General features: G+C 42.8%; 1 protein-coding gene across 1 annotated transcript in view; it reads left to right on the forward strand.

Moving 5' to 3' along the window:
• LOC136858200 (uncharacterized) overlaps positions 1-24,091 on the forward strand; it is a 490,315-nt gene that overhangs the window by 332,948 nt on the left and 133,276 nt on the right. Inside the window, exons 8-9 of the mRNA XM_068225417.1 lie at positions 6,387-6,520; positions 15,476-15,623. Of these exons, the coding sequence (XP_068081518.1) occupies positions 6,387-6,520; positions 15,476-15,623 (282 nt within the window). The remainder of the gene's footprint in view (positions 1-6,386; positions 6,521-15,475; positions 15,624-24,091) is intronic.

Here is a 24,091-nt window from a genome sequence, read left to right on the forward strand (position 1 = left end):
ACACGTGACCGGCGTGTCACAGCAAAGTCAGTTCCTTGCGTGGAGCTCGTGACGTAGTTACCCGCTCTCTCAACACAAGTCCAGCTGGTGGACGTAAGATCAAAAGCAGTACTGAAGCACCCTAAGTGAATTCGAAATATATGCATTGTGGTAAAAGCATTAATTAATTATTTAATTAGTCAAAAGATAAGAGAATATTTTAGCTAAATGTCAATTTTAGAAGACACCAGTGAAATTTGAAATATTAATGGTTTTATTCGAAAATACAATTGAAGAGCAGTCTATAGAGCAAACGTGATCGTGAACTGAGTTAAGTGCCATTTATATGATTGGTTTTCATTCTTTAATTCGAAAACCTTTCCATCATTATGAATATTCCTAAAAAAATTAATTTTAGAAAATATAATTTCAATTTATTGGGTATTTAGAGGTTCTGTTCAGTCGTATACATGGTTTATGTCGTGCACTAATTTGCCATGACCACTTCTGATGGATTCTGTATAGGCCTAATGTGTTGTAGTAATTTGACATTTTAATATTCTTCCACTCCTATAACACCATTGCATTTCACGAAAAACCATCAAACATAGCAAAAATCACAATCACTAACTTCTCATTGAAGTATCTCCAGCTTTGGTATAAAATTAATGATTCTATTAGACTACTAACACAACACTATTAATAGTATTATTTATTAGTCGAGAGACTAATAAAAGCGTTCGAGGGAATAACGAGAATGAAAATAACTATTTTGTTTGTATTTCTTCCATTAATAACGCTTAAGCTGCGAAATACTAGCCCAGAGTATATATTCCGGCAAGCTTTCTTTTTACTGTGCTTTTTAAAGTCACATTAGCACACATTTGTATTTGCTTCTTTTAATAATGCTTAAGTTTCAATGTATATATTGTCAGTTTTTCTTTTTACTATGTCTTTAAAGTCACGTCAGCACTCATTTTTTTCGACGGCACTGGGATAGGAAACTGTTAGTAATGAGAAGGTTGCGGATGTCATCTTATTAAGACACAGAGCCAGTATTTGCCTTGTATGTAAGTGAGAAAACTTGTAAAACTATCTTCAAGGCTGCCGACAGCTAGACTGGAACTCACAATTTCCTAAATGCAAGCTTATAACCTCACGGTCCTTATCGAGTGATCAGTTCGCTCGGTATGTCAAGTTCATACCACAAACTGTTCCTTTAGATATCAAAATCAGTAAAGGCAATCACTCGCAACGATACGGATTTGATAACCTGAGAATATTTCTTATAATTCTAGCAGCTTGACATTGTTCTTAATGAAGAAACAAAGCAATGCCATCTCCGTTCAGGCCATGAATAGCCTTAAAGAGCTGGAAGGTAAAGATTTCCTCTATCGTAATCTCGACTCTACAGTCTGTGTCGCCATGTTTGGGAGTATGCAATCTGTGCGAACATGAACATCTGCACCAAAATTAACGTTGCTCAACTTACATAGCTTAGAAGAAATTTAACAGGCCTAACATATGATGCTCTTGTTCATTATTAGCAATATACAGTAATTTGACTATTCCTTATTCTTCCTACATGTGTATACAAATACGTTACATCTCCCAGGCATAGAAGGCAAGTCAGTTGACAGAAGAGTTTGCGGAAAACGACGAACCGCTTCGCAAACATTGTTCTTTGAGCCCAGTAGGTCAATGTTTGCACATGTGTCCAGTTTACCTGTTTGCCTGTTCTGAGTTTATTGTGAAGAAAAATAATATAGGTTTATCATTGATATTTTTTAATTACTTGGAAGTTGAAACGTCCGTGCAGTAGATATGCACGCGCGTGTGGGGGAGGGGGGGAGCCGTAATTGTAAACTATTCGTGAAAACCATTAATGAGTAGCAAAAAGACATGTGTGTTACAGGTTTTTCCCAAATTTCGTGAAGAAAATCCTGGAAGTACTTTGAATGAAGTAACACGTGCAGTGGCCGATGTAACAAGTAGGCCTATTTCTAAGATGAGCATTTACCTTGCTAGGAAATAATTTAAGGTTGGTAGGAAACTGGTTACTCCTACGAGAGCACGTAAAGTGATAAATCTAACTGAAAAATACGATAGTTTTACAAAAGACGTTGTCCACAAAAAAAAATTCACGACTTATTTTTAAGAAATGAAATACCAACTCGTAATAAAATGTTAGCTTCAGTTAATACCGACAATATATTGCCTACATTTTCTCGTGCAAGTCTTCGCAGACTTTTGAAAATTATGAACTTCACTTAAGTGTCTCGAAATCGCCAGTCGGCGCTTATTGAAAAGAATGAAATAGTGTTGTGGAGAAAGTATTTACATCAGATAAGACATTTCATAAAGAGGGTAGATCTATTTATTTCCTTGATGAAACGTGGGTACCGCAGGGCACACTACTACGAAAATTTGGAAAGATGAAACTATAAAATCTAGTAAAGATGGATTTCTTAGGGGATTATCGAGTGGGTTGAAATTTCCCTCCAGCAAGGGTAAACGGATTATTGCTCTCCACATAGGAAATTAAAACGGTTTGCTCAGGCGAAACAGTCAAATGAACGAAAGAGAAATGTTTTGGAACAGATAGTACTTAAGAATATACGTGCTTGTGATTGCTTTCTTCGACTCTCAAACATAGTGAGACAGACTGTAATCATATCTATGCACAGCGCCTTTGCTTCTACGAAATGACCTGGTACTCATTTCTATTCTAGACAGAATGAAACTCCGCACCAGGTGGAAGTCTCGTTTCCAAATCTCTTGAGTCTCTCGACTTCCTGACGGGGAATCCAACCGATGTCCTTCAGGATGAAACGAGCACGCCTCTGCTAGAGAAGTAGGCTTCCTGAAAAATAATATTTTACATAGGCTGTGCAATACACAGCTGTTCTCGGGAATAGGACCAGGTGTGGATGGAGTGCGGCAAGCCTTTCAAATTACGTTGGGTGAAATCGTTTACAACTCATTATGTATCGCTTACAACTTTTTCTCTCTCGCAATGTTCCATTCGTTTGCACCCTACTAAATAAATGTATCGTAATTGACTCTGTCACCGAAGTCCAGCCCAATTCATACTGTATGGAATTAATTGGCATGCATAAGAAAGTGGAAGACCTGTCTCTACTTCTTAATGGATGCAGTATTTTTGAATCTGAAGCCAGAGCGAAATATTTCTTTCACTGAAGTCTCAATTCCATGACAGTATAGAAGATGTTGATGGGGGTGAGGAATGACATTCAAAACACGGCTAGTGCATCTGGGTCTTATAAAAAATGTTGCTGCGTGTATATTCCTCAGTATATATCGCATACAACGTTTTCTCTCTTGCAATGTTCCATTCGTTGTCTGGTTTGCCTCATTAGAGCACCGCCACCTGTTTGGTGGCTTACTCATAACCGCCAGTGTGCTATTTAAAGATCCAACCAATCTCCGGACTGATGACTTACCATAAATAAATTGGATACATACATACGTACATTAAAGAAAGAAAGAAAGAAAGAAAGAAAGAAAGAAAGAAACGAAAAGAGAGCGAGAGAGAGAGAGAGAGAGAGACAGAAGTCGCCTGTAGCCTAGCGGCAGTGACAAGAAAGGCTATCATATTACAGACGAGATATCAAAACTACAGACACATGAAGAGACGGATTTTATCGTCTCTCGGAGATGGAACTGATTAACACTGTGTATAGAGTTCCCTTCACGCCCTTCTTTGTCTTAAATCCACTTATCTAATAATGGGTACAAAGTTTAGAAAAAGAGAATATCTCACAAATATTGACCCAATATTTCCTTGTACCTGTTAGTAAATAGTAGAGCAGCTTTATCGGATGTCGAAGACATTAGTTATTTTTGTTACTATTAATTACAGTGGCTGTGGCTCGAACCACTTCAAGTATGAGTCACTTTCTGCTAACCAGTTCATATTATTCTAGTGGAGTCATTTTAAGTAACAATACCGATGTGTGTTTCGTTATAATATTTACTGTAGCATTTATAATTCTTACACCTTATAATAAATCATGAGGCAGTAAAATATTTCGCGATTTTCGCTCGTAATTGCTTACATTCCCCTTTACATTAAACACTGCTGAAGAGGTGAAATACTGCCTATATCATAGTTATGAGTGTCTAATAAAGGATCTGTAGATCCAACCCAAACACTTCTGGATCACTTGTGAATTTTTAAATTTCTGATATTATCTTTCCTCACAGCTTGAATATTACTGAAAGGTAAACAGCCTTCAATTGCAGTGACGGATAATATTTCAACGGATACATAAACATCTACGGTTCAGAGTTCTACATTGAAATAATGTGAAAAGATGTCATAGTCTGATTGGAAAACTTCCAGCATCATTCGTTGTTCTAAATATAATGTTTATTATGCAGAATAGTTGCATTATCTGATGATGTGTGTCGAAGGTGACTCAGATTAAATTAAGAAGTCAGTTTCTTATATACTGTACAGATTGTAGGCCTATCTGTAAAGCGTGTTTTCCTGCAGCACCTTTCTTAGGTACAGAGAACAATAATGTCGGTAAACATGTAACATTGACACACGAAGTAGCCACTAATGAATAAACTACAGGCGACCAGACCAAAGAAGAATAGATTTGGCCTCCACAATATGGTAGATAATAATATAAGAGGGAATCATTAAATCCCTCAGAATTAATGAACCACAATAACACCGTCAGTCTCATATCTCTCAGTTACACATTATTTTAAGTGTTCTGCAGGATTTTTTTCTGCATTTAGTTTGACTATAAATTTGACTGATTCTGGTCATTTTCAAATTAATGCAATGTTTTAGAACGTTACACTTAATAGATAATAAACTTCCTTCCTCGTCGGTGAATGTTCTAAATTCACTCTTTCGATAAAGCATAAAATGTTTAGAAAAAAAAGTGCCTCTCAAATATCGGCCAAAATATTTTGCTGCAGCGGTCAGTAAAGGAATAGGCCAATTCAGTAGCAGAAGCGAATCTTTGCTTATGAAACTTTCGCAAACGATGGTTAATCCATTCCGACTTAAAAGTACTCCATATTTTACGCAGTAACAATCACAACATCCATCCTTGTGGTGTAGGGTTAGCGTGCCTGCCCTACCCGAAGGATCCGTGTTTGATCTACAGCCAGTCGTGGGATTTTAATTCTGGACTGAGGGCCGGAATGAAGTTCACACACGTCAGCCAACTATGGGGTTTTCTGGTATGAGAGGCAGTGGACACGATCAAGAAAGTCAAGTAATATGGCTGAGGATAACTTAACACTAAACATTTTGCACTCCAGTATATGCAGGCCATCGGAATAGGCAGCAGTCGCCTTGGTAGATTACTGATTTGTTTTCAAAGAGTCATGCTCTCAACGCGGAAACGAAGCACATTCCATTTAAGTAGTACATTAGCCCTGGAATTTCACCGGGAGTGGTGAATTGTAACTCATTTACATTAGGGTCGATGACTCAGATGTTAGGCCCCTTAAAACAACAATCAACATATCTTCTACATTATGTGCGAAGAAATCGTTTGTCTATCTTCGAACAGACAAAACTCTTTACCCTGTAACATCACTTAGCGAACGTCTTGCTAACTTTGATATCTCACACGTAATAGCCAGAAACAGGTTATCTGAAATACTGCTATGCATATGACGTTACTAACACTGAAATTTACTCTGTACGCTCTTTTTTTTAGATGAATTGTATCAATTATATGTCAAATGCATTTAACCTCTCGTCTCTATAGCATAACATTCAAGGTGAAGGTTTTTCTAAACAATAACTAAAATACAAACTTCCCGTCTACTTCAAATAAACAAGAATATGAAATTCCAGGGCTATTGTACTACTTAAAATGTAGTCTGCTTCCTATCGGAAAATCGTTCTGTGTGCCTTCTATATTTTCAGAACAATATTCTAGACCCAGGATGTACTTAGTTCTATCGAACACCGGACGACAGGTGAGTGTAACGTTTCTTTTGTGTCTCCATAGCTTTTTAACGCTGGCATTCAATGGCTGCTTCAAATTATATCAGTATTTTTATTTGTTCCCGTCATTTATTATGTACTCCTTACACATAACATCGCCTCCAAATGCGCATTTACATACCCTAGAAAGAAGTGTTCTTGCTCCTAAAATATTTTACCATACAAATCCTCGTATTTATTTCTTGTATGCAGTGGCCTTCGAAGATTTCATCAGATAATATTTAAAGGCTTATAGAGTCCTGAGTACATCCTTGCGACTATTTACACATAGAATGTATTATTTGGAGATCTAGTGAACAGTTTCTTATAGCCGAGGGAGAAAAAGTCAGCATGCTGTGTTGTTTTGTATTGAGAACTTTGGCCACTGTGCATAACATCAACACAGTCTGTATCTTTGTTGCAGCTTCTCAGCCAACGCGTGGGAGCACCCCGCGCCTCGGCAGCTGAGTATTACGTGCGCCGAGCCAATCAACTGCTGTGGGAGCACATGCAGAGATATTCGGTGAGAGACGTCGAGGAGGGCATCCAGCATCTCAAGTGGGTACACACCAGTCACTTACTTACTTACTTACTTACTTACTTACTTACTTACTTTGTGAAAACTTACGTGGTAGAGCGCTGGCTTCTGAACTCAAGTTGGCAGGTTCCATTCCAGCTCAGTCCGATAGTATTTGAAGGTGCGCAAACACGTCAGCCTTGTGACAGTAGACTCAGGAACTCCTGTGGGACAAATTTCCGGCACCTAGTTATCTCCGAAGTGGTTATTGGGACGTAAACCATTATTATTATTATTATTATTATTATTATTATTATTATTATTATTATTATTATTATTATTATTATTATTATTATTATTTCCGACTCGTTGGCTGAATGGTCAGCGTACTGGACTTCGGTTCAGAGGGTCCCGGGTCGGGGATTTTAACCTTCATTGGTTAATTCCAATGGCTCGGGGGTTGGGTGTTTGTGCAGTCCCGACACATCCTTGCAACTCACACACACCACACATAACACTATACTCCACCACAATAACACGCAGCTACCTACACATGGCAGATGCCTCCCACCCTCATCGGAGGGTCTGCCGTACAAGGGCTGCACCCGGCTAGAAATAGCCACACGAAATTATTATTATTATTATTATTATTATTATTATTATTATTATTATTATTATTATTATTATTATTATTATTATTATTGTTATATGCTTCGGGGCTGGAAATGTGTAAAGTACGCCTTAGCTTTGCACGCAGTAAAATTGCAACATTTTGCAAGAATGAGTGAAATCTCTGAGAAAGGTTACATTTGGAGTAGCTTCTTGCATTTATACGAGCAATGGATGTGAAATGCAAATCTCGTGGAGAATCCTAATCGTTCATTCAAGTAAGTGCCATGGCAAGTAGCCTAATGAACTGGGCTTGAACAAACGTCCCGGTATTCAACATTTTACTTCCAATTATAAGAGCCAGCCTTCTTTCTGTCATGCTTCTTGTTTTACCTCTCCTGGTCGTCCGTTGCTTGGAACAAAACAACACAAGGCAACGTACGAGAACTGTGGTGTGATATGTAACTGTATAGAGAAAACCCATACATTGTAATTACATAACAAAGTAGTTGTCATTTAAACGATATAATAAGTACGCTAAGGTTGAGAGCGTCATTTAGGACTTCGATGTCATAATAATCCAGAGAACTGTTTAATAACGTACAGAAAAGAAACACAGATGCTGAATTTTATAACTAAAATGTATTTGTAAAATATCGGCAAACTATAACAAACTTAAAAATGAAAGGTACAGATCTGTGTATTCCAATCAATCAAGTGAAGTGTATTCGAGCAAATGATGTGTTTCAAAGTCTCACTTTTCTCCCTGGGTAATCCGCCAGTTGCTTAACAAACTTCGGCTAACACTGTAGCTCTGAACTTAATGAGGTAAGCACGCATTTTGAAGCAAAATTTTTCTTTATATAACTCTAGACTTGTTTTTATTCAGTATTTGCAATCTATTTGAAAATTCATTATTTCCAGTATACATTTCAAACGATCAACTCTGCACTGTATTATAATATGCTATACGTATATTGCTTTCCTTGGTCTTTAAATATGACTCTAAGTTCTTTATTCCCAACTTTATTAATAACATTGCTTTAAAATATTTCCACACCTCTATCTTCCACTGTGGGTGGTGGTGGTGGTGGGGGTAGCATAACATCCACGGTATCCCATACCTGTCGTAAGAGGCGATTAAAAGGGGCCCCAGAGGCCCTTAACTTGGGAGCGTGCGCTGGCGACCACAGAGCCTTTAGCTTAGTTCTCGCATTGCTTTCACTTATACTTGTACCAGGATCCTCACTTTCATCTATCCTAACCGACCTCCCGTGGTCAACTCTTGTTATTTTCCGACCCCGACGGTATTAGGTGTCGAGGCGTAGGGAGTCTTTCATTTTCACGCCCTTCGTGGCCCTTGTCTTTCCTTGGCCGATACCATTATGTTTCGAAGTGTCGGACCCCTTCAGTATTTTCTTCTCTCCAGTAAATGGTGGATACCTAGAGCGAAGAACGCCCATCGTTGGCGGCGGATCCGTTCTACAATGATATCTCAGCTTCATCATCGCTTGTAAAATTGTGTCCCTTGAAATATTTTCTCAGTGATCCGATGACATGGTAGTCGCAATGTGAGAGGTTGCAGCTGTAAGGGAATGGTTCAACACCTCCCGTGCTCGTACGTCTATGGCGTACAGCGTGACAGACATTCATTCCCATGAAGGTACATGTTGGCAGCACTAACGCCTTCTGCCGTCAGAAACTTATAACTGTATGCTGGGCACCTTTGGACGTTTCCATTGTTAACTTTTTAGTGTTTCATTCTGTGCCCTGATGGAGTACGGCGGTCCTCCTAGAGGGGACACCCTCTCTCAGGCCAGGAGATGTGTGGTGATTTGTGGCGCAGTGAAGAACGAAGAAGGGATCGGCCGTGGTTTAGTTAACCTGTAAGCGAGAAATCATTCTCAGGACAGCCGACGGTGGGGTTTGAACCCACTCGGCTTCCACATGCAGCCTTACTCCACAGAGATCTTCTCGGTGACGAATCCATGATGCGATCGCACGTGTAAACAGCACATTGGCACTTTCTGATGGTGCCAGATTACTTCCTAGCATGCACAGCCTGCTCCTGGCGTATGCGCTACGTTCCGTTTCCTCGAACAACGGCGTTCGTACAAAATTCTCATTGTCTATTTCATTTGGACAACCATTATAAATTAAATTTCACCACACTGAGTTACTACTTATTATCACACCGTGTTTCTTCCACTGCAAACTACTTTATTTCATAGAGTACATGTTAGATATTCTTATTAAATGCAGCCACTAAAAGCCCAGTGATGAAAAATAGATCATACATAATTACCTCAAAATGCACACACTGCCAACCACATCACGAGCGTAATCCAGTAATCAGGCAATGATGACGACAATTACCAACTACGCCCTCAAACGGAGAACACTATACCAGGTGGCCCTACAGCCCCGTACTTTCTGCTTATAAGTATCCCATATGCACTATTGATGAATGGAGTGCCTATTCGCTGGTTTACAAAGGAGCGCTACAACGTGCTTTATTTCGAATGTGAATAAAATAGCAGTCATTTTAATACACACGTTCTGTAACAGGGTGCATTTGTAAACATGCCAAAGATGCAAAAAATGAAATTTAATAACTCATTCATTTAAACACATATAGACATTCAACCCCACCAGAAAGTAAGATCGTAATTCCAACGCTGTTCGTCGAAATACATGTACAGAAGGCAGGCGGCTATTTGTAAACTCCTGTGCATACCATCTGCGAGCTTCGGCTGCATTCCGACTAAACTCTCTATAGATTAAAAGTGTGCCTGTGTACTCGTCCATTCTCAATACACCAGCCAATGTTGATATGTTGACAGCAACTGTAGTGCTACTACACCAAATACCAGCCTACTATTGAGTGTTCGAAAACGAGGCTACTAACGCAAGTGGGCGCATTAGACGGGTAGCGCTGAGGAACACACAGTGAGCAGTCGTCACGTTGTTATGTCTTCATATTTTGATCTAACCTACCTGCAAGCAGTAATACCCCTGTAAAAATCAGTTGCCGGACATCTCATTCATCCCTGGTGCATGCGGGAAACCTATTAGTAGAAAGTACGGCGCTGGCGGGTCACCTGGTACAAAACAGAAATTATGAAACCAAATAATGAAAACATCTTTACAAATTATTTTTTTCCACAATGCGATAAGGTAAATTTATTTACGATAGGCCTGCAATCATAGTATATCGCAAAAAATTGAATAACCTCCAAGATGATGGGGTTTTCCGAAGAAAATCATCGTACTGAAGAGAAAGGAGGTCAGTAATTCCATTCTTTTTCTTCTTTATCTGTTTACCCTCCAGGGTCGGTTTTTCCTTCGGGCTCAGCGAGGGATCCCACATCTGCCGACTCAAGGGCAGTGTCCTGGAGCTTCAGACTCTGGGTCGGGGATACAACTGGGGAGGATGACCAGTGCCTCTCCCAGGCTGCCTCACCTGCTATACTCAACAGGGGCCTTGCGGGGGATGGGAAGAGTGGAAGGGATAGACAAGGAAGAGGGAAGGAAGCGGCCGTGGCCTTAAGTTAGGTACCATCCCGGCATTTGCCTGAAGGAGAAGTGGGAAACCACAGAAACCACTTCCAGGATGGCTGAGGTGGGAATCGAACCCACTTCTACACAGTTGACCTCCCGAGGCTGAGTAGACCCCGTTCCAGCCCTCGTACCACTTTTCAAATTTCGTGGCAGGGCCGTGAATCGAACCCGGGCCTCCGGGGGTGGCAGCTAATCACACTAACCACTACACCACAAAGGCCTCCTTCCTTGTTATGAAATAAAATTAAAGGCGTGAGCTGAATTCACCCGTCATCGAAGAACTCCTTAGAATTGGCGAAAGATTATCCTTCATTCTCTCCCCTACTTCATCGGCACCCCTGTTTCTATGAGTCAATAAGAAAAGATCTCCACATACGTCGGTCAAGGAAAGTGCACCTAACACTGCTGCCAATGACCCTTGAGAATGTTTTAAAAGCAATAAAGGTCTAGATGTTGGATATAACAACTTTCTGGCGATAATAGAACATATCAAGGATCCGTATGAAGGCCCACTTCTGTTTCTACAAAAGTTAGATTTTTTTTATCGCAGGGAGAAATCGATAGTTAAAAGTTGAAATTGCGTTTGTTGGGAGAAGCAGCATGATGGAGGATTAAAAGCGAGAGAACTTACAACTCCTTATAGTTGTGGCGAGATTTGTCTTGCCCCCCAAGCAACTCCTAAGATCAATAGCTATTGGCGAGCTACTGCGCCTGAAATGTGAAATACAATTAAATCCGAGGGATTAATAATTTACACAGTGGATCTAGGTGGATATTATTCTATTCTCAAGCAATTTGAGCGAAGTTAGATACTGAATGGTCGCCGGATCCTTTACCAAATTGACCAGAAGCTAACAATAGAATTGTTTGCATCAGTGTGTGAACTACAATTTACAGCGCTGGATACAGAAGATGGAGATAAAATCAGTGCTTTGTGAGTGTTTATGTATGAACGAAAAATCATTTTGGTTAATGTTGTCAGTGTTTACATATTCTTAAAACAGTAATCACCACCACCACCACCACCACCACCACCACCACCACCACTACAACCGCCACCGTTAACATATTCCCAGTTATGATCACAACAATAATGTATAATTGGTTTTACGTCCCACTAACATGTTTTACGGTTTTGAGAGACACTGACCGGGCGAGTTGGCCGTGCGGTTAGGGGCGCGCAGCTGTAAGCTTGCATCCGGGAGATAGTGGGTTCGAACCCCATTGTCGGCAGTCCTGAAGATGGTGTTCCGTGGTTTCCCATATTAACATCAGGCAAATGCTCGGGCTATAGATAAAGCCCTGCACTGATGCGGATATCCACGGATTTCCGCGAAGTTAGTGTCTTGGCGGATGCAAACTGTATGGCAGTGCGGATAATTTTGCTAATAATTTGTGAATAATTAAGTTTATTGATTTTCACTCAGGTATACCCTTATTTTTGGTTGTGGTTAGGCGACCCTTGATTTTGGTATGGTAGAATGGGGATATATAAATAGTCTTGAGACCATAAAGCCGTAATTTTCACCTAAGCCTAACTGGCTCCTGCCCGCAATTAATGGAAGGAAGGAACAAATATCCCTACGTCCGTAGTTGTCACAGAAAAATCCCTCATGAACCTGTGACTGTAGGGGTTCTGGTGCCAGGTGTCAGGCCTATTGCATTATGTTAACAGAGCTATCCGTTTCAGTACCTTGGGAGGTGTAATATACTGTAGATAAATATTTACAGTATCCGCGGATAACCATACGTGGATGCGGATAACCATGCGTGGATGCGGATGCGGATGCGGATGCGGATGCGGATGCGGATGCGGATGAAGGAAGTGCGGATGCGAAGCGGATGCGGATAATATTTTGTATATCCACGCAGGGCTACTTAATTAGGGTCATTATCGCTTCTTTCCCAGTTCAATCCCATCGTCGCCATAATACATGTCTCTATCAGTGCGACGTAAACAAGTAGTTAAAGAAAGACACCGAGGTGCCGAAATTTTGCCCCGCAGGAGTTCATTTACTTGCCGGTAAATCTATAGACACGAGGCTGACATATTTGAGCTCATTAAAATTCTACAGATCTGAACCGGGATCGAACCCGCCAACTTGATTTAAAAGGGCCAACGCTCTACCCTCTGAGTTACTCAGGCCAGCTGTTGTAAATTGCTTTCTAAGGAAGATATCTTATCATCAGTACACGGTGCAATAGACCTAAAGCTTGCCAAGCTGGGTGGCTCAGACAGAAGAGCGCTGGCCTTCTGAACCCAAATTGGTGGGTTCGATCCCGGCTTAGTCCGGTGGTGTTTGGAGGCGCTCAGTAGATTTATTGGAGGATGAAAGACCTTCTGCGGGAAAATGTTCCGGCACCTCGGTGTCTCCGTAAACCGTAATAGTTAGTAGGACGTGAAACATAATAAAAATATCTGTAGTTCAACATTGGCGTATATTCTCTAACATCACGACCCTTTTCCATAACGTTTATTAGAGTAGCACAGGCCACAGTACTCCAACTACTGTGCTTGAAAGTCTTCCCACATTCCCCAAAATTGGTAAGAATGGTATTCATTTACAGTCCCAGATTTAGAGGTATCGGAATTTTGTTTTCCGAGAGTTGTTCAATGTGGCAGAAGCTAATAGCATGACACTGCCACGTCTAAATAGCCTCGAGCGCTACCGACCACAGCCAGTATCGGTCTCACTACTTTGTGAACAGAAGGACAACGGCTAACCGACTGTGCCATTGATGTCAACTAGGTTTTTATAGTTTTGGATTATTTTCCTTTCAGGTCACATATTTTGTTACTAAACGTATTTGAAAGTCACTATGCTTTGTAAACTATTTTCAAATGGTACAGGGAGCGCTTTAACCTTTAGGTGGCCCGTTCCACCCCTTCAGGATGGGCAATGAATAATAATAATAATAATAATAATAATAATAATAATAATAATAATAATAATAATAATAATAATAATAATAATAATATTTGCTTTACGTCCCACTAACTACTCTTTTACGGTTTTCGGAGACGCCGAGGTGCCGGAATTTTGTCCCGCAGGAGTTCTTTTACGTGCCAGTAAATCTACCGACACGAGGCTGACGTATTTGAGTACCTTCAAATACCACCGAACTGAGCCAGGATCCAACCTGCCAAGTTGGGGTCAGAAGGCCAGCGCCTCAACCGTCTGAGCCACTCAGCCCGGCAAAGGATGGGCAATGAAAACATTCTTCATCCATTCATTCATTTCAACCGATAGTTATTTCAAAACATTTTGGTTGTCACTTAAGATATGGGGAGAGTTTCAGGAGCCTCTGAGGAGGAACAGGACGAAGCGCTCCAGCCCGTAGAAGAATGAGAGTACTGGCCATTGAAAAAGAAAGCCAATGAATTGGAGGTGTTTCAGTGAATCTTGAAGGTCAATAATGGACCGACTAAGTTCCCGATGAGGTAATTAGATTTTTCACTATAATAATAGAAGCAAAGCAAAGCAAAGTCATCTTCGTACAGGCCATGAAGGCCCTTGAAGAAGGTAAAGGCTTCCACTATCCATAACCTTGATGGGGTAGAGTGGTTAGCTCCACGCCCGGCCGCCTTTGCCCCCAGGAATTAACCTGGCACTCATTTTTGGTGTAGGCTGAGTGAACCTCAGGGCCATGTGCACCTCCGGAAGTGGAAATCTCGTTTCTTAAATTTTACGACTTCCTGACGGGGAATCGAACCCACGTCCTTTCGGGTGAGCCGCGCACGCCTTTACCGCCTCGGCCAGGCAGCTATATTGATACAGTCACGCTTGAAAACTATAAGAAAAATGTAGCGTGATAATAAATGTCATTTTAGTAATCTTTAATACTCCTTAAACCTTGTACAGAATAGAGTAAAGTATTTGAGAAAGTTTTCCGCATAAACCTATTTATATAATAGAGAAAATTTAGCATAAACTACAGAACAGTAAAACTGTATTACTAAAGTTCATGATCTACAAATGCCACTGGTTTGTCAGGTATTTCGATTTATTTAATCAGAGAATGTTAATTATATCAGTGTTTAAGACTGATATATTCAACATACATTGAGAGAAGCAGTGAATGTCGATAATCACTAGAAAAGGTTAATTTCCGCTGGGCTTTAAACTTTCGCTGTCCTGGGCGAACATAAAGCGACTAATTGGAAATCGAAAACCTGATGTCATGGTGTTAGTAAAAAACAAGGCTTGAAAAAGAAAAATTTGAAAAAGAGAGCGTAAATATGGCAAACACATGCCACAGTGAACTACGGTCCCATGGGGAATTTATTACATCGCAAGGAAGGCTAGATTCTGACTCGGGCATCAGAGAAGAAAGTTAACTCATTTGAAAGGTGTATTTACAGAAGACTGCTGAGAATATCTTAGATTGATCACGTGACTAACGTAGAAATATTACCGTGGATCGGCAAGGAAAAAGAGCTGAATACTGTCACATAGCATAAACTGGAACGTTTTGGTCACACCATGCAGAATAAAGAGCGATACCACGTACTCCAGCTAGTGATCTAAAGGAAAATATTTTGCAGAAGAGGTCCAGTACTTTGTCGCATTTCACGGCTCAGGAATCCGCAACTATGGCTCAGATTCTCATCTACCGAAGAGCCGTCAACAAGAAAAGGACTGCCATGATTTTCGTCAACATCCGGACGGGATAAATTACAAGAAGAAGGTGAAGAAGGAATTATGTGCTGTTCGTAATGGACAACCTTGTTTTATAGTATTTTGGAATTGTAATGTATTTCTCTTCAGTAATGCAGTTGTCAAATTCCAGAGCTTCATAAGTATCATTTTGCTACTTTGTTTCAGGAACGGTTCGTTGGATATCTTGATCGCCGATACACCCATCCTGGACTACTACCGTGCTACCGATCACGGCTGCAAGTTGCAGAAAATCGGCGACGCCATTAACGAAGATACTTACGCTGTCGGTATGAGCAAAGGATTTCCTCTGAAGGTGAAATAGACTCTCTCATATATCTAAGATATACTAAAAATTAGAATAAAATATTCATTTCGGAGTAATTATGTTTGTACAGAATCTCACTTACTGTCCCCTGATACACATTTATCCTACAATCACAAGCAGACTCCTGTGGCTGTATTTTAACTTTAGTACAAGATAACTCCGCAATTACTGTATATCGAACAGCAATGCTATAAAAATAGAGTATTTTATGCTACCAAAAGAAAAAGAATTATTTGAGAATGTTTTCTACATAAACCTGTCTAGATAATAGAAAACAATTAGCACCAACAATAGAATAGTGTTACCGTGTTTTGGTGGTAGGTAGAGGTGTAAGAAGGTGCGGGCGTGAATGGGTCTCAAACTACGAAAATATAGTGCATGTAAACAAAATTTAAAATTTAATAAGGTTATATTTTCTTTTCAAAATAAATAAGTAACAAGCATGGCAGTTACAGAGTAGCAAGTCAAAAAAGGTAGTTACAATATTTACAGAAGTTGGGCTTCGAGCCCCGAATTCACAATGCTTGGGCAATCAGCTCAGTTTTATCCCAAACACAATTTTAACAGAGGGGCAGAAAACCCCATTCATACCTAGGAGCCCTTGCTCCAAATTACACTGAAAAACCTCCTCGAGGCATACAACATTCAATTTTTAAAAGAGCCACACGCTCTCCAATTTAAGCCTCTCCCAGGCCACACTAAACTCCACCTTCAAGCTGTCCGCAACGGACATAACACAGGGGTAAAATACCCAATCTACTGAGGTCTATTAAACGAAAAGAATGTTAATTAAATGACCTCTAAAATAACAATTTGAGAGGAGGCGAACTTGCACTCCTAATACACTTTGTTTTTAAGACCTATTTTGGCTCTTAGGCCACTGATGCAAGGGCTAATCCCATACTACAGAGGTGACTTAAGAAAGGAACAATAGTTTTACGTTATCGAAGAATAGGTTGTGAAAAATAAGTTCACCTCAAAACAATATGAGTGGGAGCTCGAGAGGGTTAGCACTCTCTATCCCATTATGTAGCTTTACAAGAGAATTGAAGAAAAGAGTAGTTACATTTTAGGAAAAGGTTACATGATGGAAAACGCTTCGAACCCGCCGCGAGAGTTAAACTGCCGACCTAGCAAGAAAAGAAGTTATTAATAGGCCATTACCTGGTAGTAGATCGCTGCCGAGGAAAGAGGCGCTTCCCACCTCCTGCTATGTACTTAATACACTGAAAGATGGAACAGAAGTGGCCCGGAGACCCTAAAATCAGCAGTTTATACACTCTCGCGGAAGTTTCTAGGCGTTAGGGGAATGAAAACACCCGCCCACAATGTTTTTATTGGATAGGACCCCGCAACAGATACAAGTTGGGGGAAGATACACTAGATTGGTCAGAAATTACTAAAAGAAATTCGGGATTGGATAAATCTAAAACAAGGGGAAAAAGAGGGGTATACAGCCAACTTAAACAATAACAGAAAGAAATTTAACAAAACACAAACTTTTGAAATAAAAATTTCTCCAACAAAATAGTTCTTTGACTCCGCACTAGGGTGCACTATTGTTGATCTTCAGTAGTGTCCTCTAGAAGAGAAATTTCACACTTCTTACTTCAAGCGAAACAAAAACACATCAAAAGTGACACAGTTCAAAAACTCAAAATTTTCCACATGGTGACATCTTCTGAGAAAGTAGAGAATTAATAGAGTAGATAAAGTTCAACCTTCCTCCAGAAGAGGAGTTTTAACTGGCGCAACTTTTAAATAAACGGTGTGGAGGTGTACCGCCCGGTACAAATAGTAAAACTGTATTACTAAAGTTCATGATCTACAAATGCCATTGGTTTGTCAGGTATTTCGATTTATTTCTCAGCTTGATGTGTAAACACTATATAACTGAAAAATCTCAGTTTGTCGAAAACACTAACACTGTAACATACCTGTAAAATAATATACACTATTATACAAAGAATGGCATGTCTAGTTCTGCAAGAACATCCTCAGATTCTATCAAATCACTTTAAAACATACGCGTCAATAATTGTAAATTGGTGATGTTACGAACAAGTGAGATAAATTATGAATATAGTGGTCCTTCACTGTCACCTTAGAAATGTTGAGAAAGTTTTCAGTACTTACCTTAGCTCCTAACCGTCCGTTACCTCTAGCGACTGCGTTTGGACTGAGGCCAGTTCGCTTTTTTTTTTTTTTTTTTTTTTTTTTTTTTTTTTTTTTTTTTTTTTTTTTTTTTTTTATTACGGGGGGCCCCCGTAGCCCGCTCCCCCGTCGTGACCATCGACTCAATCTACATGGCCTCCGACATGCTATTAATTTCTAAGTAGAAAAGAGATAGCTGGGTAGAGTGGGAAGTGATACAAGGAGTATCTGCCTGTTTCCATGTCGGACACGTTACCAGGCGAGATTGTGTTAGGTATATGGTATTGGTGTATGGTATTGAAGGGTCAGGGAAAAACCACATAGGCAGAAAGAAGAAAGAGCCTACATGTAAAACCTGACATCTTTTGATAGCACATGCAAGGATGTGGGCTGGAAAAAGACCAGAGGTTGTGTTAGTTAGGAATATGTGTCATGCAATCATAACCATTTACCTAGCTTTTGTCAATTATTATGGGGGATCAGTCCTACTTGTCACTGCCTGGTGCGGCTCGGGTCCGCTGGCGTCTGGGCTTTGGGCCACAGGTTAGTCCCTTGGTCCAGCAGCCAGCAGTCCCTGGTGCCAAGTCTCCTTTTAAGGAGAAGGGGAGTAGTGCCAAGCCTTACTTGTTGTAAGGGGCATCTTCTTTCCCGCCTGATGACGTCCCTTCTTTGCGGTGTTGGTGTCACACACTTGTCTCTGTAAATATATACACATATATACACACATCCTATTATATATACATTATTCCTTTTCTTCTGTAGAGTGCGGGCCGCTTTTCCGCTCTCGTGTCCTGTAGAACAAGTACAATTACAATTAGTAGATTAATAGTTAGTGGTATTAGCAGGCGTGGGTGTTTCGTCCACTCCTTTGTCGCTGGTGGGGGCGAGGTTGGATTGGATCGTCTCTTTCATGGCTGTGTTGCCTTCGTCGTGTTGTATTTCTTCTCTCAATCCTCCCTCGCTTGACTAAATCTGTAACATATTAATAACATAATCTAGGACAAGGATGTAGGTAGTAGACAAGCATGTACATATATACAGGTTTTGTGGTGTGTGTGCATATTGTTAAGTGGTGCGGTTTATTGCGTTGGTGTCAGTTTAGGAGCGGGGGCGGTTTTGGGCCCCCGGCCTCCTGGCCCTGTGCCTGAACAGAATGTGTTTCGGTGTGGGGTATTTGGTGTATAGGTCGACGTCATAGCGTCCTATTCCACTGACTAGTGGGTTGACCTTACTACCCCATGACTTCTTGTACATTCGGAGTGTTTGCTTACGTATGTGTTGCCTTATGGAGGTGACTTTCGCAATTGCGCGTAGGTGGCGAATTGGTGTGTCATACGGGAGTCTAGCCGCTGCTCGAATGCATTTGTTTTGTATTAGTTCCAGCTTATCCAGGTTCGTCATAGCAGTGTAGCCCCAGGCGGGAGCTGCGTACGTTATTATCGGCCTAATTAGGGCCTTGTACATGTTTATTGCTACTCGCTTGTTAATACTGGATCTTTTATTCAGTATCGGATAGAGCTGTGCCAGTCGTGCGTTTGTTTTCCGCTGGATGTCTTTGACGTGATATAGCATGGTTAGTTTTCTATCTAGGACTACTCCTAGATATTTGACCTTGTCGTGCCATGCTATATCTCGATTGAACAGTTTGAGCGGTTTTATATTGGCTGGCATGCGTGTGCGTCTGTTCTTCCTAGTAAACATCACAGCTTGGCATTTGTCAACGTTGACCTTGATACGCCATTTGGTTAGCCAGGGCTCGAGAGTTCGCAGTGCTTCTTGTAGTCTCTTTCGGGCGCATGCTAGCTGAAAGTGTTGTACTGTGATAGCAGTGTCATCCGCGTAGAGGTGCGTGGTAGTAAGTTCCGCTGTCGGCATGTCATTCGTAAATAGAATGAACAGGATTGGCCCTATTAGTGACCCCTGGGCTACGCCCGCCCTAATTGGTCGCGTGCTTGACAGTGTGTTATGAACATCTACTTGGAACTCTCGGCCTTCCAGGTATGATTTAATTAATCTTATGTACCCTGGGTGGAATTCGAGGTCTATTAATTTCGCTAATAGGCCTTCGTGCCAGACTTTATCGAATGCCTTCTGGATATCAAGGAATACTGCGCCTGTGTCTCTGCGCTTGTTTAGTCCGATGGTCGCTTGTTCTAGGACCCGGGTAAGCAGTTGCGGGGCGGAGTGGCCGTTTCTGAAACCGAATTGTTCGTTCCGAATGATTCCTCTTTCCTTGATATGTGCTATGAGCCTTTTCAGCAGTATTTTCTCAAATACTTTGCTGAGGGCGTCCAGGAGACTGATGGGCCTGTAATTATTGGGGTTAGATTTGTCCTTGCCTGGTTTGCCGAATACAAGGATTCTCGCCTTTTTCCACTGTTCGGGATAATACTGCAATTGGAACATTGCATTGTATATTTTAGTGAGTAGTGCGAGGGCTTTCGGGGTTAGCTTTTTGAGTATTATGTTCTGAATCTCGTCTGGGCCGGGTGCTTTCTTCGGGTTAAGGTGATCTATTATCCACTTAATTTCGTGGATATTAGTCTTCTTAACCTCGGGCTTGGGTGCGTTTGTTAGGAATTCCGCTACCTTGGCCTCTGTTTGCCTAATGAAGGCGGGGTCCGACGGTTCATCATTGGGCTTAAAGGCCTCTTCGAGTGAGTCGGCTATCACCTCTGCTTTGTCTTGATTTTCATATACTGGTCCGTTAGGTCCCTTAATTGTTGGGATCACGTGTGGTTCTCGCGTGAAATATCTTGCTAAGTTCCACACCGGTCTGGTATTTGTGTCAAACGTACTGAGTTTGTCATTCCAGATCCGAGACCTATACTCCATTATTTCGGTTTCGATTTCGACCCTGAGTTCATTTTTGCGTATCCGGTCTTCATCGCGGTGGTGTCGGGCCCAATTGCGCTTGTGTCTGTTGCGCTGGCGTATTAGATCTTTAATGTGGGCCGGTATTTCGATGTTGGTGTTTCGTCTAGGTTTGTGTACCGGGATGCTCGCAGTTGTGGCTGCCTGGATCGCATTTATTAGCGTTTTAAGGGACTCATCCGTTTGGGCTGGGTTTACTATTTGTATGTCCTCAGTCCCCTGTAGGAGTGAATCGAGTTTTCTTTCAAATTTACTCCAATTGGCTGCTTTATAGTTTAGGCGGCGCTTGGGGTTATTCTCATATTCCTCCGGATTCGCTTCCAGTGTAAATATTACTGGTTGATGCCTCGACCCTAGGTCATTAATGACCTTTATAGTGTGTCTTTGAGGAATATTTCGCAGTAGGGCGATGTCCAATATATCGTCGACCTGTTCGTTTGGTGCCAGGAACGTGGGTTCGCTGGGGGCTGTTACCACATAGTCCTGGGATAGCATGTGGTTGTACAGCCTTTCGCCGTCTGGGTTAGGTTTCAGGCACCCCCAGCTGGCGTGTTTCGAATTTAGGTCGCCTCCTAGGATCGTGTTTCTATTTTGCCTTAATACCGATTCTATATCTTGTGTGTTAAGGTGTTTAGGTCTGGAGTATGCCGATATTACATTGACGAGTGTTCCTCGCACTGGCATGGCAATTCCGCATGCCTCCAGCTCGACCAGTTCTGGTAAGTCAATTTCCATATGTTTAATGTCCTTCCTTACCAGAACTGCCACTCCTCCGACTCTGTTGGCCTTGTCGCTTCGGTGTATTTTATAGCCTCTTATGGTGAACTTCTTCCCCGGTGGGAGGAAGGTTTCTGTTAGGAGAGCTATGTGTATGGTGTTCGCGGCTAGGAAGGCTTCGAGCTCATATTTCCTGGATCTGACGCCTTGGCAGTTCCATATTAGAACTCGAAGCTCCTGCGTGTTATTATTATTATTGTGGTCTTCGCCGTGTTGTTCAGGCATCTTGGGACAGGAGGTCAGCGATCGCATTAACCAGATCCCTTAGCCAGGAAAATGGGAGCATGTTGGCCATCATTACCCCAGTGGTAATGGCTGCCGTGAGGTTCAGGTTCGGAAAGAAGGTTTTCAGGATTTCTTCTATCCTTTCCCTGAACGCCTTTACTGCCATGTTTCCCTCTGGCTGTTGAGCCTGTGCTAGTGTTACATGTGCAGGAGGTGAGATGGGTGTGACTGTTGTTGTGTGGGGTTTGGGGGTTGGGGGGGGTGGGTCGGATGCTGTTTTATTAGCGGCAGGTTCCTTGCGGGGGGTGGAGCTGCTCTGGGGCGGGCCCTGAGGCTGCTCCGGGGGAGGGTGCGTGGACTTGACCTGCCTTAGGTTGGGTCTTTGGGGTAGGGCCTTCTTCCTGTTTTTATTTTCGGAGGTCTTACTTTGGACGGAGGTGGCGGGTGCTTGGGCTGAGGGCCCGGTTTTGTGTGTACCCTCCGTCCTTGGGGGTTGCAAGGTTACTTTGCCTCCACCTGAAGGGTCTAATTTGCCTGATGGGCCTTGTTTTCGGCCCTTGGTGCCTGAATGGCCTGTAGGTCCTGATGGGTCCTTTTTGCCTGAGGGGCCTATTTGTTGTTGTTGTCCACGTGAAGCGTCTGTGCCTGATGGGCCTGCTGGGGCTTTAGGGTTGCCACGCTTATTACCCTTAGGCCCTTTGCCTTGAAAGGCGGCTTCGTAGTCCCTGCGGCGGGGGCATTCTCTGTAATTAGCCGCGTGTTTCCCCTCGCAGTTGGCGCACTTTGAGTACGCTGGGTCATTGCCGTGGGGGCAGTCGCGGGACAGGTGGGAGGCGGCGCATCTGCGACATCTGGGATCCAGCTGACATGTCGCCCCTGAGTGCCCATGCCTCTGGCACACCCCACATTGTGGGCCAGTGGTTTGCGGGCGGTACGGTTCGACTGTCACCAGCATGTTTTTCAGCATCCGCATTTTCCGCAGGCTGTCCGCTCCAGGGGTATCCGCCACGGCAACTAGGTAGAGGCAGCCCTTGGCTGGCCTGTTTCCTGTTCGCATCCTGTGTACAGAAAGTGCTTGGATACCTTGGGCTCTCATGGCAAACCCGATATCGTATGGCACATACGTATTATTGGGCGTTCTCACTACAAATCGCTTTACTGCTGAGTTGGGCAATATCTGTACAAACTTGATATTAAGCCCTTTCAGCACGTTCATAGCGATTTCGTAGCTTTCGAAGCTGGACATATGTAGCCGGATCGCTTCATGTGCGTTTATTCTCGGCTTGGAGAAATAATAATTTCTCTGCTCATGTGTCAGCTTTTTGAGAAGCTCAATTTCGATGAGTTTAATGTTGTTACTGTAGACCGTAAGGGGTGGGGGGGGTCGACCCCTTACGGGTGGCTGGTTTACTTGTTTGTGAGTGCTGAGGTCTTATCTGTTGTGCCTGTCTCGTGTTAGTGTTTGGTGGTGGCATGATCGAGCTGTATGAGGTGTCGGTGGAGCTTTCGGCTCGGGTATTCGGATTCCGACTCCCGCCCTGTTGGGCCTTGCGGCTCATAGGCTTGGTGTCTTTTCCTTTCTCCTCGCCTTTTCTCCTTCTCCCACTCTTGGCCTCCCTAAAACCGTCATCCTGGTTTCCCGGCAGGGTGGCTGGGTCCAAGGTTTCGGTCACCCCGCGCTCGCTCGGCTCCTCTCCCTCCGTGCCTTCAGAGTCGGCATCCTGGGATGTACTTGATACATCTATCACCAGTCTTGCCTCATCTTGGTCGGAGTCCGATTCGCCGGCTTGCCCGGGGGGGGGGGTTGGACTTTACGTGTCTCCTTCCGCCGAGCCCGTCTTTTCTTGCCCTCTTTCCTTCCCTTGGGCGCCGCCTCTTCGCTTGGGTAGGCGGAACTGGGTCCCGCTTTCCCGGCGTCCAGCTGGCTTGCCACTAGGTTGGGTTTGAGGGCAAGGTTTGTGTTGGGGGGAGAAGTAGTCTCCTGTTTGTGTTCAGGTATCTCCCCAGTCACTTTCCCAAGTGCGAGTTCCGGCACTTCAGGGTCGAACCCCGGTTCCCGTTCACTCGCACATAACGTCAGGCTGCATGGTTCGCTTTCCCCGCGCTGCGCGCTCCTTTCTCGGGGCTCAGCTCGAGTAGAGCCAGCCGGCCGAGTGGGCAGCAGCTGCACAGGTATATGCTTGCCATCGGCTACTGACGGGGTGGCTATGGGGGTTGTCCTGGTAGTGGTGGTGGTTGTTGTGTTCGTGGTGGTGGTGAGCGCAAAGTACTGCATGGCGCACTCCGTTACGTGAGTTTCGTGCGCCAGGTTTACTTGCACAGAATCAGGGGTGACTGTTCTGTGCTCCTCTGGCGCATTTCGCTCACTGCTCACGGGGGGCACGCTGTGTTGGGTAGCCACCGGTCCCCGCTCGGCCGGGTCCTTG

Source organism: Anabrus simplex, chromosome 1 (assembly GCF_040414725.1).
Source record: "Anabrus simplex isolate iqAnaSimp1 chromosome 1, ASM4041472v1, whole genome shotgun sequence".
Classification (NCBI taxonomy): Eukaryota; Metazoa; Arthropoda; class Insecta; order Orthoptera; family Tettigoniidae; genus Anabrus; species Anabrus simplex.